Below are 14,220 nucleotides of genomic sequence, written 5' to 3'. Positions count from 1 at the left end.
TTCCTTGCACCAACACCTGCACTTATCCTTGTGCCTGCCCAGTGGAGAATCCCCTACTTCCCACTCTGCTGTAGCCCTGACTGCTTAAAATCAGTAAAGAGCTTTTGGCTCTCCTGTGTTCTGGCCCGCAAGCCTTGCCCATGCAGGACACGCTGTGTCGAACACCAGTCACATCCCACCTGCACTAGACATCAAGCAAACAGATACTTCACCTTTGGAATTGTTCTCATACTGCCAATAATCTGCTTGAAACTGGCGAGTGCCAGTCTGGTCAGCTGGACTTGCCTTCTCTGACTGGGTAGAGGTTCAAGCAGGAGCACAGCAGTTTGGAGACTAGAGGGGAAAAAATATCCTTTAGAAAAAAAGAAATTGGCTTAAAGGACCTGCAGAACAGCATTTTGGTTGCTAATCAAGTGTAATTGCCTACAACTTGGAGTGTCCCAGTGCATGCCAGCTGAACCCCACCTCCCATCAGAAGCTGTTTGCTGGACACTGCTCCCTCCTCATCACAGCACACACGGCTGGGGAATGATGGACTGCTGCATCCCCAGCATCCCATCCATCTCTGCAGTCTGTGGTGCTCCCTGCCTTCTTCTCAGCCCTTCCAGGCAGGACTAGAGAACATCACCACAGCTCTCAAAATGGTCTGCACATAGGAGAGCTTTCTAGCACTGTTCTCTGCTGTAAATTAGGATTTCCAAAAGGAGAGAGCACTCTCCTCATAGATGCACACACAACATATTAAAAAAAATATTTAAAGACATTTTGAAAGTATCTGGTTTGGTTAAGAAAATAAGCAACATTCAGGCCTCAACCTCTGACAGTCCTCTTATGACTGATATAAGTAAAATTATGAGATACTGCAGAACAAATCAAAATGCACATGGGGAGACTTTGAGGCAAAGCACAAGACATGCAGAGAGCACATGGAGAGGGAGGGAGAAGAAAAAGATTATCAGCTTCTGGCAGTTTGATCAACTTGTCTTGAGAGGGAAACCCAAACTCTGCAGGAATTCCTGGACTGTTATCATCATTTCACAGCCCAAAAAATTGTCCAGCTTCCAAATCCTTAGGGAAGAAAACAAGTCCTAAAAGGTTTGGATTTTCTTTTTGCCTGTGCTCAAACCCAGGCATGCCATTTTCTGCCCTCTGAGTGTGCCAGCCCATAGAATAGGCACTGAGCAGACACCTGAGCCTGGTTAGTTAGCAATAGTATTATTTGGTTGTTAGCCATGTTTTACCTGTAGAAGTCAATAGTTCTGAATTTGCCTAATAAAAAAGCAAATTTTTTATTTATAGGTTTTCTAATAAAACCTCCACAAGTGTGGGGATAGATCAGCTACTATCCAGTCCATGTAGCTCATGCCACTGCAAGGAGCTGCTTCCCTTGATGAGAAACAACTTTCACAATCACCTTGAATTCACAGTCATTAGAGGATTATGTTAATTTTTATGTTGGTTGATGGCATTTAGATAGAGAAGAGTCCTGCAAGTTGTCTTCTTGTTATGTAACAAAACTTTTGCATTACTTACCTGAGTGTCATTAATCATGTTTCAGCTCAGGAAGCTGCCTAGATGTCACATGTTAAAGTGAACAAGTAGAACTGAAATTTGAGGGGGAAAAAAGAAAAGCAATCCAAAGATCAATCCAGGAAGGAAAAGAAAAGCCATTGATCAGGACACATCATGGAGTTACTCAGACTATTCAGCAGTAAGTGGATAAGATCCTGATAGGAAAACTGTATTTTGATAGCACTGACACAAAGTTTAGGTTTAGTTAGTAGCCTACAGCTTCATGCAGTGAAATTAATCACATTTCTGACTAAGGAAATATACAGAGGACATTCTGTTAGTAAGGAATTTGACTCGGTGAAAAAAACCCAACCAAACCAACCAACCAACAAACCTCACAGAACAAACAAATAAAGAGGGATTTTAAAGACATTAGGATTGATGTGAGGACCTCCAATCAAATAGGTTATGTGAAGGTAGAGGTTGTGCCACTGCTAAAATGAGGTCAGATTGTATGAGGATCAAATTGGAAAAAGAACATGAAAAAAGACTCTTAGAAGAATTTGCTTGAGCTGAGAGACAAAACAAAGGTCAACTGGCTTTCAGAATAGCAGAATGGATCACAGCTTGGGGTGGATTCTACAGAACATAGTAAAAAATCCCCATAAACCTGCTGGAATTTTTAACAGAAAAGTAAACTGGAAGTTGCAAGGGTCTATCTGCAAAATACAGTCAGAAAGAGCCTGCAGGAAGCAAGAATGAAAGGGTGCACAAATTGTTTAAGCAGAGACCAACATGACTTCCAACACCTCCTTTGGACTTAGCAAATGGAAAATTATATTGAAAATAAAATGCAGTTAAGGAGACCAACGCTGAAGATACAGACCAATAAAAATTATTTACAGAACACACAATTAAATAAAACTTCTCCTTGGGAGTGAGTAAAGACAAAGCTTCCTCCAGTGGTGGGGATATCACGTGTAGACATTTCCCAAGTATTTCTAGGTTGAGCACTGGCACACCTATTAATGGGCCCTCTGACATTGCTGGAAACCATCTGGAAGGGAAATCTAAGCTTATTAGGAACAGATGGATAAGAACCAGGTCAGCCTTCCCTATTGCTCCTATTTGTAAGCTAGATGTAAAAGTAACCTTGTAAAGACAGTTTGAGCTGCTCTGGGAAATCATGCCTAGGACTCAACAGGCACTGAAAGAGAACAGGAACAAACAGAAAAAGCTGTTGCCTGAGACCCGTTTCCTACAGGCCCCTAAATAAAAACTCCTGCCCCCATCATTACCAAAGTGATTTGGGTTCATTATTCCCACAATCTAAAAACAACCTTGTTAAATAATGCTATTGTTGAGTATGTCATGCCAAGAACAATATCTGTGTTTTCTTCACCTGGCACCCATACAGTGGTCATGCCAGGTTATGGGGCTCAGGTTGATTTTTAACAGTTTGAATGTTTTGGAAAATAATATGTCATTCAGCATGTTCAATCAAGCATTAGGTTTCTGCAGTTTAATCATCCTGTAATAAATTCTGTCAAAATTGTTTAAAAGGTTTCTTAAAAAATGCTGCGAAGTCAAACTCGGCACCAGTGAATGAAAAGAAAGCCTGAACATTTGCTGAGGTGTTATTTAATAGAAAATCTAGATCAGTTGCATGAATATGCAACCAACTGTGTTAAAGCTAGGGATGCTATGAAACCCTGAGAGAACCACAATAAAATCAATTAGAAATACATTATGATGAAAAGGTCACTTGAGCTAACATCCTTTCAGGTAGAGACAAAGACAGTACATTTGAACACATGGGAAAAATGCATTATTTATATGAGTACAAAATGCATCCATTGATCCTCCTGAATTGTTGCTGGTTCCTGAAAAGCAATTGCTAAAGAAATTACTGGAGAAGCTGCTGATGCCCACAGCAGCCTGTCCAGGAGATGACAAAGAGGGGCTGCGCCTACAGGACAAGCCCAATCCTGTGTCACCTGCCCATCCTGTGTCAGTCTGGCAGTATTCCTCAGACTTTTTCCATCACCATCGTGGTGACTGTGAAACTGTCAGTCACATGCATGAGTCAGAAACAATTTAACCCTTGCTCAACAGATCTTATTTTTTTATCAGGGAATAAACATGAAAATGATTCATGCTTGGTGCCTGCCAACTAGCACACGTGTTGCTGATGGTTTGCAAGCATTTCTCATCTAAAAGGGTGCTGAGGAATGCTTCTGCTCACTACTTTGAGGGCACCCAAGTATTCCAGAGGCAGCCAGAGGTTCAGGTTGGGAAGAAGCTTTAGCAAATTTATGACACTGAACAAAAGTCCCATGAAGAAGTATGCAAAGATTAAGTTGCTTTTCACTTTTACTAGCAGCTTCTGCTCTCAGTGCCTCACTGGCTGAAATACTCCTGAGACTTTTAGCTTTAGATTCCCAGACCTGCTTGGGCTAGAGGTTCAGGATCATCTCACGCCGGTTAAAAATCATGCTCATGTCTTTGTTAATGTCAACACAAGCAGAAATGGAAACTGAACCATATTTTGGGTTCGAATTTGGTGGGGGTTTTGTGTAGGTCAGTTTTCAACAGGTGAATGCCCTGCACCTGCTCCCCTCCACCCAGCAGGGGCATGGGGGGAACAGCAGCAGCACCCACCTGGAGGCAGCACTGCTCCTTTGGGCAGTGGCACAAAGGGAGAGCTGCAGAAGGTGACCCTGAAGGAGCGTGGGCTCCTCAGGGAGGACTTCCCTGTCAGATCCAATACTCCAGCACCTGCAGAGCCCACAGCAGTGCCACACCACTGCACACTGTTACAGCTGATCACACCAGATCCTGCCTGATCTTCTCAATGTAGCACCCAGCACCTTGTCCTGGAGGCAGCTGGAAGCTGTGAGAAACTCTCCCTGCAGTCAGAAATAGTTTTGACTTACTGGAAAATCTCATTTTCTTCCAAACTGTGCATGTTTGCACCTGTCCTCTGTTCCCTGCCTGGTTTTCTCTTTTTCAGATCAACAACACCTCCTTTTTGTGTAGCTGGCCTGCTTCTCAGCAGGCTCTCTCACCTTCTCCTGCCCCTGATGAATTTGACAATCATACTCTGAAGCCCACCTTGCTGGAAACAACTTTCTCCCACATGATGGGTGGTTTCCTCTGTCATGGAGAAGAACAATGGGTAAAGATGATTTATACATAGGCATCATTCCACAGAGTATTTTGTATTCTTGCCAAACCCTCCATCTACCAGCCCCTGTCCTGCCCAAAGGTTGCACATCCAAGCCCCCTTAAGCTGATAAATCCATGGAGGAAATCTGTGGAATGTTGCAAGGACCAATGCAGGCTGACAGCTGAAAATGGTCCCTGTTCACTCCCTTCCCATCCACTTTAAGTGACTTTCATTTTTACTTCCTGATACTGTGCAAAGTTCTCTGCTCACCTGTGACTGACAAGACTAGATCACAAATTTGCAAAAGAACAACCTTTAGGCTTCTGCAAAAGCAGTGAGATGTGGAAGTGCACAAATTAGTGCAGCTTAGGGACTTAATGCAGTCAGCTGTTCTTTCCAAATTTTCTAAAGGCACTGATTGTGCCTGATGATGGCAACTTTAGGAAAGCTGATGAGATCCTACACACAGCCCTCCTCTTCATTCCTCCCAGCTATGGCAATCACAAGTAAACCACTTCTGACTCCTCTGCTGAATTACAACTTATACATCACGACTGTTTTAAAATAAACCATTCATTTTTGTTTCCAGTCATCCCAAATGTTATCCCATTATCCACCAAGTCTCATAATTCAAGCTTACCCTACCATCCATCCTAGCTGGAGCACACATCACTGGGGCACTTCTCCATCATGAGAAGTGACAGGCAGCAGCAGGGTGATCCAAAACAGCCAGCACCAGTGTCAGCCTGCAGGGTGGGAAGGAGGTGGCCGTGCCAGCAGCCAGTCCTCACCAAGCCCCTGTGTCTCACCCCTCACTGCTGCAGGAACTGGCTCCACAGCTCTGGTGGGACACTGCTGTGCCATTATTCAGCTCACCATGGACTTCCTCACTGCTGGTGCCATGGCTTGGTGGGGATCTAACTTCAACACTTGCCATATCCCTGCTTTTCTTGACCTAAATCCAGAGGGGACAGAGGAAGGACAGGGTGTCAAAGACATGCAGATTTGACACAGAAGAACAAGGTGAGAAGAGATGTTAGCAATGTGACCAGGAAACAAAGCAACGTTCTTTGCCAGCATTAATTGTAAAGCCTTCAAGATACAAGAGCTTCCTACCACTTACTTGAAAGACAGGCCATGATTCCTCTCATGAGCACCATGGCGTAGGTATTTTCACTTTCCCTGCCCTTTGGCATGTCAGCACCATCACAGGCAGGAGTCAACCCTAGGTGACTGTATCAGTGGATTAAAGTGTCACAGCATCACAGTATGCAAGGCAGCTCCATCCCCATTCCAGGCTAGAGATATGGTGAATGCTAAAGTTCAGCACTGCTTCTGGGGAAAGAATAACACCAAACAAAAAAACTATGCCACTCAAACCATCAGGGGATTGATACTGGTTCACTGCATTACAAAGTGTTCTAAAGCTACAACTAAAACTGAACAAACATTTAAAAAGACACACAAGAGTAATTTATTCAGTGTGAATTCAAAAGACATTCCATCATTCATTACAGGACCACACAGCTCCTCTCAACGCTGTACTCCAAGATATAGGCAGGATAAATTTGTTGCTTCTCAAAGATGACAAAGATGGAAGGGTCTGTGGGGTCATCCACGCAGCTGTCATAGAGTCTGTTGGGATTTCCAGCTCTGGCTGGAGGGCGGCAGTACTCAGCATTTCCCTGCACAAAGTCTCCAACCAGAACCCGAGCTACGAACATGCTGTAGCGCCCGCTCTGAGGGGAGCAGAACTCGTGGGAATAGCTGGCATCTCTGGCAAAGTAGCTTCCTGAGGAGCAGAGAAAGCCACAGGTCAGACAATACACCAGCCACAAACACAGGCTCACAGCAATCCAACAATCCCAGTTAACCCTGCAGTGTGTGGGAACATTCTTGTCAGGTGCTGCCACATTGGTTTATTGTAAAGTAGTGACAAACACCAGTTCACATTTCACCATCAACCTCCCAGTTCCACCTGTCCCAGAGCAGGTACCTGAGGCAAAGAAAAGTGTTTGTAGCCCTTCCTGGAATGGGATTGCTGTGGGTGCTACCTGAAGCAATGCAGATGTACACAGGTGAGAGTGCCCTAAAGGCAGGAGTACATGGCTCAGGAACCATCAGTCGCTTTGCACCCACATCCCCCAGCCTGGCTGGGATCTGCAGTCCCTGCAGCTACAGCCCCTACACCCTTCTGCACTTGTACCTTTTCCATACACTGTCCCATGAGTCCCACAGAGTCTCCAGTCAAAGTTCTGCTCACAGATGGCAGACAAATGGGAGGGATTTGTGCCATGGAATAGGAGCCTCTCGTTCACCCCTTCCAATTGATGGATCTTCTTCATCTTTTTTTTTTGCCTGGAGACCAAAAAAAAAATTACTTGTTATCTTGGTTCAAACGAGGAAAATTTCCCAATACAACTCCTCCTACTTCTGGGTCATGGAGGAACAGTGACACAAACCACTCTCAGTGGGGTTACTGCCTGCTTTGCACTTCTGCTGGTATTCTGCTGCACAGCTGGCTCCTGCCAGCAAAACAAAAAGTTCTCAGCATCACTATGGACTGTGTCACCCACAACTTCATACCACATGAGAGAGTAAAGAGACAAACATCCAAACATCTCTTGTCTGGGAATTGTCAGTTCCCATGTTATATAAATCCTGAATACATATGATTATAAAACTGAGCTGTATGAAGCCACAGTAAATATTGTATAATCTCTGCCCCTATCTTTATGACAAAAAAGTGTCCTCTTTTTTTTTAACTTTTATATGGAAAAGGCTAAAACGAAAAGAATAAACCTGAAACACCAAAGCTCAGTTATGATGAAGGAAAAGAATTTACTTTTTGAACAACACTAGCAAGAATCATACACACATCTTGCTAGGAATAAAAGGCCCATTCCCACACACACACAAAAGAACACTGATGCAACCCTAACAACCCAGTCACAGAGAAAGGAGCCCCAGTCCCCTTCCAGGACTGCTCCAGAGGAGCCTCAGGGAGCCAGGTTTTGGGGTAGTCATAAATCTAGGTCATCAGTCAGACCTGGGCAGAGAGATATGTGGCAGCCTCACCTTGGCTGGACTGCTGAATTTGGCAGCTCCAAATGTAGTCTGTGGAGGACAACAGATCAGGAGATAGCAGTCATCTCATACAGTAAGGATAATGAAATAAAATAGATACAAACCATTGATAAAGGTCCCAAAGTGTTGGGTTCTGGATCCTCTGCAGTTGGTTGATGCAGTAATTTTTCATTGTCTTCTCAAACAGCGTCTTGATTTTTCTATATTCTTCGGAATCACAGCTGAGCTGCACCAACTGAAAATTTTTAAAGCACTAAAAATAAGGTATTACTGAGAGTAAAACCTCCCAGTCCTTCCAAAGGACTCATCAACCTTTTCACACCTGCTGAAAAGCCCTACTACAAAAATCACTCCTTCTGTTTTTCCTGCTAACCCTGCTTTACCATCACTCCCCATGGGGAAGCACAGGCACTGACTGAGAGAAATCAGTGCAATCCCATGCAAACTTGCTTTAGAGGATGCACTTCCACATCTGGACTATTTTAACTTCAGAGTATCCTAAAGCTGAAATGCACAGCAGTGCTCAGGCTGAAGCAGAGTGAAAGTTTCACCTTAATCTGACACTCTAGCTCCTTCCCTACAGGATTAAGCTGCAGTTTCACCACAGCAAATAACATCCTGCCCCAACTGACAGAGGAAAGCCCCCCTTGAGATGCAATTATTGTGGTTCATCAGAGGATGGAGTGCCTTGGGAGAGTGCAAAGGACAGGTATTAGCAGCAATGGCCTTTCTTACCCTGTGTGGTATCATAGGGGTTCTCAGAGAGCTTCCCAGGAAATGCACGTCTGTTCTGAATATGAAACTGTCAGTCTTGTTTCACATCATAGTTGCTTATTTTACAAGACACATTTAAAAGCTGGTGACATCTCAATTGCCTTGAATTTATGCTCTTGGGAAAATCAGTACAGAGCAGAGCTCTCCACACCCACTGGAGAGCTGGAAAGTCCTACCTTGAACCCAATTTCAGGTAGTGCAGTTTGGTCCCACTCTGGAGGATAGACAGGATGTGACAGAGTTGTGTTTTGGCTACAGAACAGAAAAAGGAGCCAGTCAGTGATACTCCTAACCAAATCCCCCTTTTGCAGAACCTAACCACAGGCTCTGAAGCAGCCTTCAGGCACCTGTTCAGGAGCTATAGTTTGTTTGCTATTTGAATGAACATACCTTAGCTTGAACCAACAATTTAATTGAACCTTCAGTTTCAAAACCTGGGGATTCCAAGCTTAGAACTCTCATAATTTCAGCCTGAAAATCTTGGGAATTTTAGCCCCAAAATCCTGGGAATTTCAGCCCTAAAATCCTTGGAATTTTAAGAGCCAAACCCTGGGAAACCCTGGGTCTGCTGGTGAGTTTTTAAAGCAGAGACAGCTCTTATTAAAATAAAACAGTAGCACAAATAAAATGTATAGCAGATGTATTCAAATTCTGTTAAGCTGAACTTCTTTTAGAAAAACCCATAAGATAGGGAGTCTCAAATAAGTGCCTTTAAATTCACTTCATTTCAGTGGATTTGCCTGTTCTAGTTTTAGTTTAGTTTAGTTTTAGTTTATCCTCAGCTTTCCAAGGGATGACATCCATATGCACCAGAGCTCTTGGGATTGGCAGTCCCTCACTCCTAATCACTGCACAGTTTATTTATTAGTGTTGGGGCATAAATCAAGGAATAAAAATTCCTGGCACAGTTGTGTCAGCCCTATGTGGCCTTGCCTCTCACAGAGACAGCAGACCTACTCTAGTGGTCTCTCACAGCTGCCAGAGACTGCCACCAAATGTCCCTCCAGGGAGCTTTACAGAAGCGTTGCATAATTTACAAATACTGTCACTGCAAAATGGACTGTTAAACCAGTCAGGAAAAGGTATCTAAAAATGAATTTAAGAAATATAAAATTGCATTCTAGGCAGGTAGGAACATCCTTAGCAGAAAGGTGCTGTCCTCTAGAGACACTGTTAAACAATGGATGTGTGTTACCTTTTGTCTTGTTCATCTTCAGGCTGTTTAGGCAGTCGAATAACACTTCTTTGAGTTTGAAAGACCACATTTGTTTGGACCATGTCTTGAAAGAAAAACACAATAACTCATCATCAAGATAATTCATTGTCTAGGGACAGGCTCTTCCACGTTAAGTAAAAATAAAAGAGGAGGTAGTCCTGAATATTGCATTGTGATGCTCTCTCCATCCCACCACCCAGTGCAAACTTCATTCCCACTTAGAGATCTGCAAAGTCAACCACCTGCTAGCACAGGCTGTGAAAATGAAGGCAACCAAGCACCAACTGCACCTGCACTGCTATTCACATCCAGGCTGCTGGCCAGAGAAAACCACATCTGATGGTAGGCCTACAGCAGAAAAGAGTTTTCAGTGCAATGGGGGCCACAAACCTGGTTTTCCTGGCAGCACAGGGCTGCAGAATGGTGCTAAAAGGAAAGCCTACCCTCTCTTCTAGGTCCTGTAACAATATCACAGAGCACATGCTGTGTGACATGGCTAATTATCCATTGTTTCCTCCTTTAAACATCACTCTTTATTCATGCCAGGAAACATTTCAAGTTTGGAAAGCTAACAGGAGTTTTAAGATGACTAAATAAATTAGAAACAGAAAAGTATTCTTCATTTTCCCATTTCTTTCTCTCTGTGCTACCAGCCCTAAATTTTTGTTTGTTGCACTGTGCTTTCTCTCCCCATAAGTAACTTGCAAGATGTTCACTACGGGCTTTTGACTTTTCAGTGCCTTTTTTTTTTTTTTTTTTCTGTGATTTCTCATTCCTCATTTTCAGATGTATAAACCCACATGTATAAGCCAAGGTGCCATGAAGCATTTACTCTCAACTCTTCTTCTGAATATACAATATTGTCAGGTCAGTTTTGTTTACAGATGCCCAAGTGTAGAAGCTCAGTGGGGCATCTCAAAACTGCAGAGAAATTTACCTACTGCTCAAGTTCTGCTTGGAAAAAATTTGCAGGAAGAAGAGCTGTTCAAAGAGATGCAGACATGGTGTAAAAAACTTCAACCCAGCTGCACAGTGTAATGAGCTTAAAACAAAGAGATACTTCACCTGCAAAGTCTAACTTATACTGCTGAGAACCAGCCCTGAAAACAATAACACCATTCTTGTCAGCTTGATATTCCTTCTCCAGAACTGCTGATGTTACAGTGGCAGTGACATGATCCGGGTGCTGCAGAAAGAACAAGCAAATGACAAGTGTTAGAAGCCACCCTTTGGTTTAGGTATCACTTTGGGGAAATACCAGTGTTTCCCCAGGCTCCTATGGCAGGATGATGTTGTGAAACAAGTCTCAAAATGTCTCAAGCATTTTGTTCTACAGTGATGGAAGGGTACCCCACCGAGCACAGCTGCTTCTAACAACAGCAACAAAGCAGCCTGTGTGGTCAGCTCCAGCCAAATGATGTTTGTCAACTCTGGAAAATGCACCCCCTTTCAAAGCCAGTCCCTTGAAAGCATTCACAGAGTTCCAGCCCTGCTTTGAGGGACAATTAAGAAGACAATTCCACCCAGGAATTGGAGCAGCACCGCAAGGGCACCCAGCGGTGCGTGCAGAACACACCAGCTGCAGAACAACGCGCTCCAAATAACTCTGCAAAGATGGATTAACAAAAGCTTTTGGCATGAACAGCAGATGAATTTCACCTCTTTCCCATACTCAATCCACTGCCCGGAATCATCGAGCCAATACCAGAGAGACTCCATTTCAGAAGCAGACATGAGTCAGGAGACAGCACAAGTGCAGAACGGCTGATGGGCACCTGGCTGCTTGCTCTGCCCTGCATTGGAAAAGAAATCCAGATCAAAGTAGGGCTCTTTTCCAAAACTGTCAAATTGTGCAGTATCCCTGGTCTGATCAGAAATCTATTCACTTCTCAAAAAAGGAGACTCCCCCCTCCAGCTGGGAAGGGCAGGTTTGCCCCAGAACTGAGGAACTGGTGTTTGGATGTTTATGGGGCATAGTAAGCACCACAGAAATGACCCTGACCTTCTGGCTTGGACATGTGCTACTGATTTTTCCCTAAAATGAATCTTCCTAAAAACCACATTTTAAGAAAATACACTTGACACAGAGATTCCCCTGCAGCCCATAGAGAAGGCCGTGGTGAGGCAGCTGTGCCCCTGCAGCCTGTGGAGGTCCATGGAGCAGGGATCCACACTGCAGCCCATGGAGAAGCCTGAGCTGCAGTCCATGGAGAACAACCTGTGCTAGAGCACCTTGATCCTGAAGGACTGCAGCCCGTGGGAAACAAACAATGCTGAAGCATGGGAAATTTTTGAAAACCATTGAGGAGTCTTACAGAGTGAGGACAACAGCCATTTCCCTTCCTCTCTGTGCTGCTTTGGTAGGGGAGGCTGGAAAAGTCAGGAATGCAGGAGTGAAGTTGAACCTGGGAATTCGTGGAGGAGGGCAATAGGTGATCTAATTTTCCTTTCTCACAATTTAAATCTATTTTAATTTGCAATAAATTAACTTCTCCCACATCCAGTCTGTCTGGCCCAATGTTCACCTTGCCTTTATCCAGCTTATGAACTTTCCCATCTTATTTTCTCCCTGCTGTCCTATTGAGGATAGGGACTGAGAGAACAGCTCTTGCTTGGAGGAGGGCATATCATTACTTACCAGCAAAGTCTCTGCTCTGCACTCTATCCTAGACAGCACCTACAAAGAGAAGATGAAGCAAATAGCCACCAATGATTACAACTCATGGGATTTTACTTTGCTTCCTGTTGTTCCTCACCCTCATTTAATCTCCCAGTTTTGAAGCCAGCAACACTTTTTTAATCTATCTCTCCACTTCACTGCCCCTACAACACTGCCTATCATGGATCACATATCCATAGCCAAAAGCTGCCAGCCTTTAAGCTTGCAGGGGTCTGTGACAGAGCTGCTCTGAGCTACCTGAAGAATCTGAACACGATACTGAAACAGAAACTGCAAATGGTCACGTATCCAGCTCTGACGCTCTTCGTACTTTGGCAGGGACCAAGGGTATTCAGAGAAGGCCAGAGAGAGGAAATCATTACAAGAGCAGCTCCCTCACAGAGCTGTTCACAGTGCAAAGGTCCACAAAACAAAGCGTGGCAGCCCTGGACTGCCAGAACAAAGGAGGAGGAAGAACTCGGGTTTCCTTCCAGTGCTGCCTGTGTGTGCACTAACAGCAGCCAGCCTGCTCCTAGAAAAATGCTCCCAATTTTTCTCTCCCATTGCAGGGCATTCAAAAGATCCAGCACTACCAGGAGAATTTTTGTCCCTTTTCCCTCTCTGCACAGCACCATGATGCTGCTGGTACTGGCATGGCTGAAGAATTTGAAGTTTGTGGATTTGAAGGGTGGGATTTGAGGGGGGAGGTGGGGAGAGGGGAAATGAAAGCAGGGATGTGGGGTGGGGTGGAATAATGTTTCCAGGCAGCTTTTTTCCACTGCTGCCCCCCTCTCTCTTCCCTCTATCCCCAGTCCAGATAATCCCTGTTAAACCCTGCCAGCTCCCCTGCCGAGATTTGGGGCTCCCACCCTGCCCTAATCACACGAGTTTGCAAAACTGTCCACTTGTGACCTACTTTCCTTTTCACTTCCCAGCATTTCTGCTCCATGCTGGGATTCTCCACTCACCAACTAACCCCAACTAGAAATAAACAGAGGGGAAACTCTTAAAAAGCAGACAGAAACATTTCATCAGCAAGACAGGTAGTGTCCTTCACATTTTGCTGAAGTCTTGTGCAACTGTACATTTGTTTTTTATATCTTAACAGGAATAACTTTATACAGAGAATAGTTTATGCTTAAATAGCACCCTTGTGCTACCTTTTCCCTTACACAAGAAGTGAAGAACGATACGAACACAACTTACAGTATTGACAAAGTGCAAGCAGGAAACCTGAAAGCCAAGCCCACAAGCTATAAAATCCTCCTGAACTTCCTGTGTGCCCAACCCTCCCCTCTCAGCAGCACCCTGGGAAAGCCTGGCAGGTGCCACTTCCCTGGCACAGTCACCACCCTCGGGAGCTGAGGGCATCATCCTTGTGCTTGCCAGGCTGGATGAGCCTGCCCAGCCCTTTCCCTGCACGGCAAAGGTGCCCTGAGTGCAGCAACACCTCCCAAAGCGAAGCACAGCCGGCCTGAGAGAGCTCCCTGTGAGCTCCCCAGGGCACACCTGTACCTGGCTGTCTCCCTCGCAGCCTCTCCGTGGGACGGGGCACCTCTGAGCCACTGAGGAAGTGGGGCTGAGTGACATTTCCTCAGTTATTGCGACACGGGGACGCATGCGCGTCTGCCCAGCACCAGCAGGCCAGGCCAGCCAAGGGCTTTGGCAGATGCAGCTGCAAAATCAGAGTTTATCTGCTGGGTTCCTGTCACTGCACTTAGCTAAAGCCAATTCCTCCCAGCCTTCCAGTGGCTGGGGGTGTTCAGGACCTTCTCTGTTCTGTAAGGAGCAGATTCTGCGGAA

General features: G+C 44.8%; 1 protein-coding gene across 3 annotated transcripts; it reads right to left on the bottom strand.

Annotated features, from left to right (window-relative positions):
* Positions 1–5,968: 5,968 nt before the first annotated feature.
* On the bottom strand, positions 5,969–13,384 carry LOC306801304 (protein mono-ADP-ribosyltransferase PARP12-like). 3 transcript variants are annotated; one of them, XM_079304256.1, is made up of 8 exons: positions 12,397–13,384; positions 11,418–11,551; positions 10,824–10,944; positions 9,738–9,822; positions 8,719–8,794; positions 7,873–8,003; positions 6,888–7,039; positions 5,969–6,473 (listed from the first exon to the last, which is right to left on the bottom strand). In XM_079304256.1, the coding sequence occupies exons 2-8, from the start codon at positions 11,490–11,492 to the stop codon at positions 6,193–6,195; spliced, it is 921 nt and encodes a 306-aa protein (XP_079160382.1). In that variant the 5' UTR covers positions 11,493–11,551; positions 12,397–13,384; the 3' UTR covers positions 5,969–6,192. The 3 variants fall into 3 exon arrangements, with proteins under 3 accessions (XP_079160382.1, XP_079160381.1, XP_079160383.1); XM_079304255.1 differs by having other exon boundaries at positions 6,178–6,473; positions 7,873–8,021; XM_079304257.1 differs by lacking the exon at positions 11,418–11,551 and having other exon boundaries at positions 6,178–6,473; positions 7,873–8,021; positions 12,397–13,380.
* Between the last annotated feature and the right edge of the window lie 836 nt (positions 13,385–14,220).

Source organism: Erithacus rubecula (genome assembly GCF_903797595.1).
Source record: "Erithacus rubecula genome assembly, chromosome: 4".
Classification (NCBI taxonomy): Eukaryota; Metazoa; Chordata; class Aves; order Passeriformes; family Muscicapidae; genus Erithacus; species Erithacus rubecula.
Note: the sequence above shows the minus strand (reverse complement) of the source record. Positions and strands in the feature narration are given on the sequence as shown.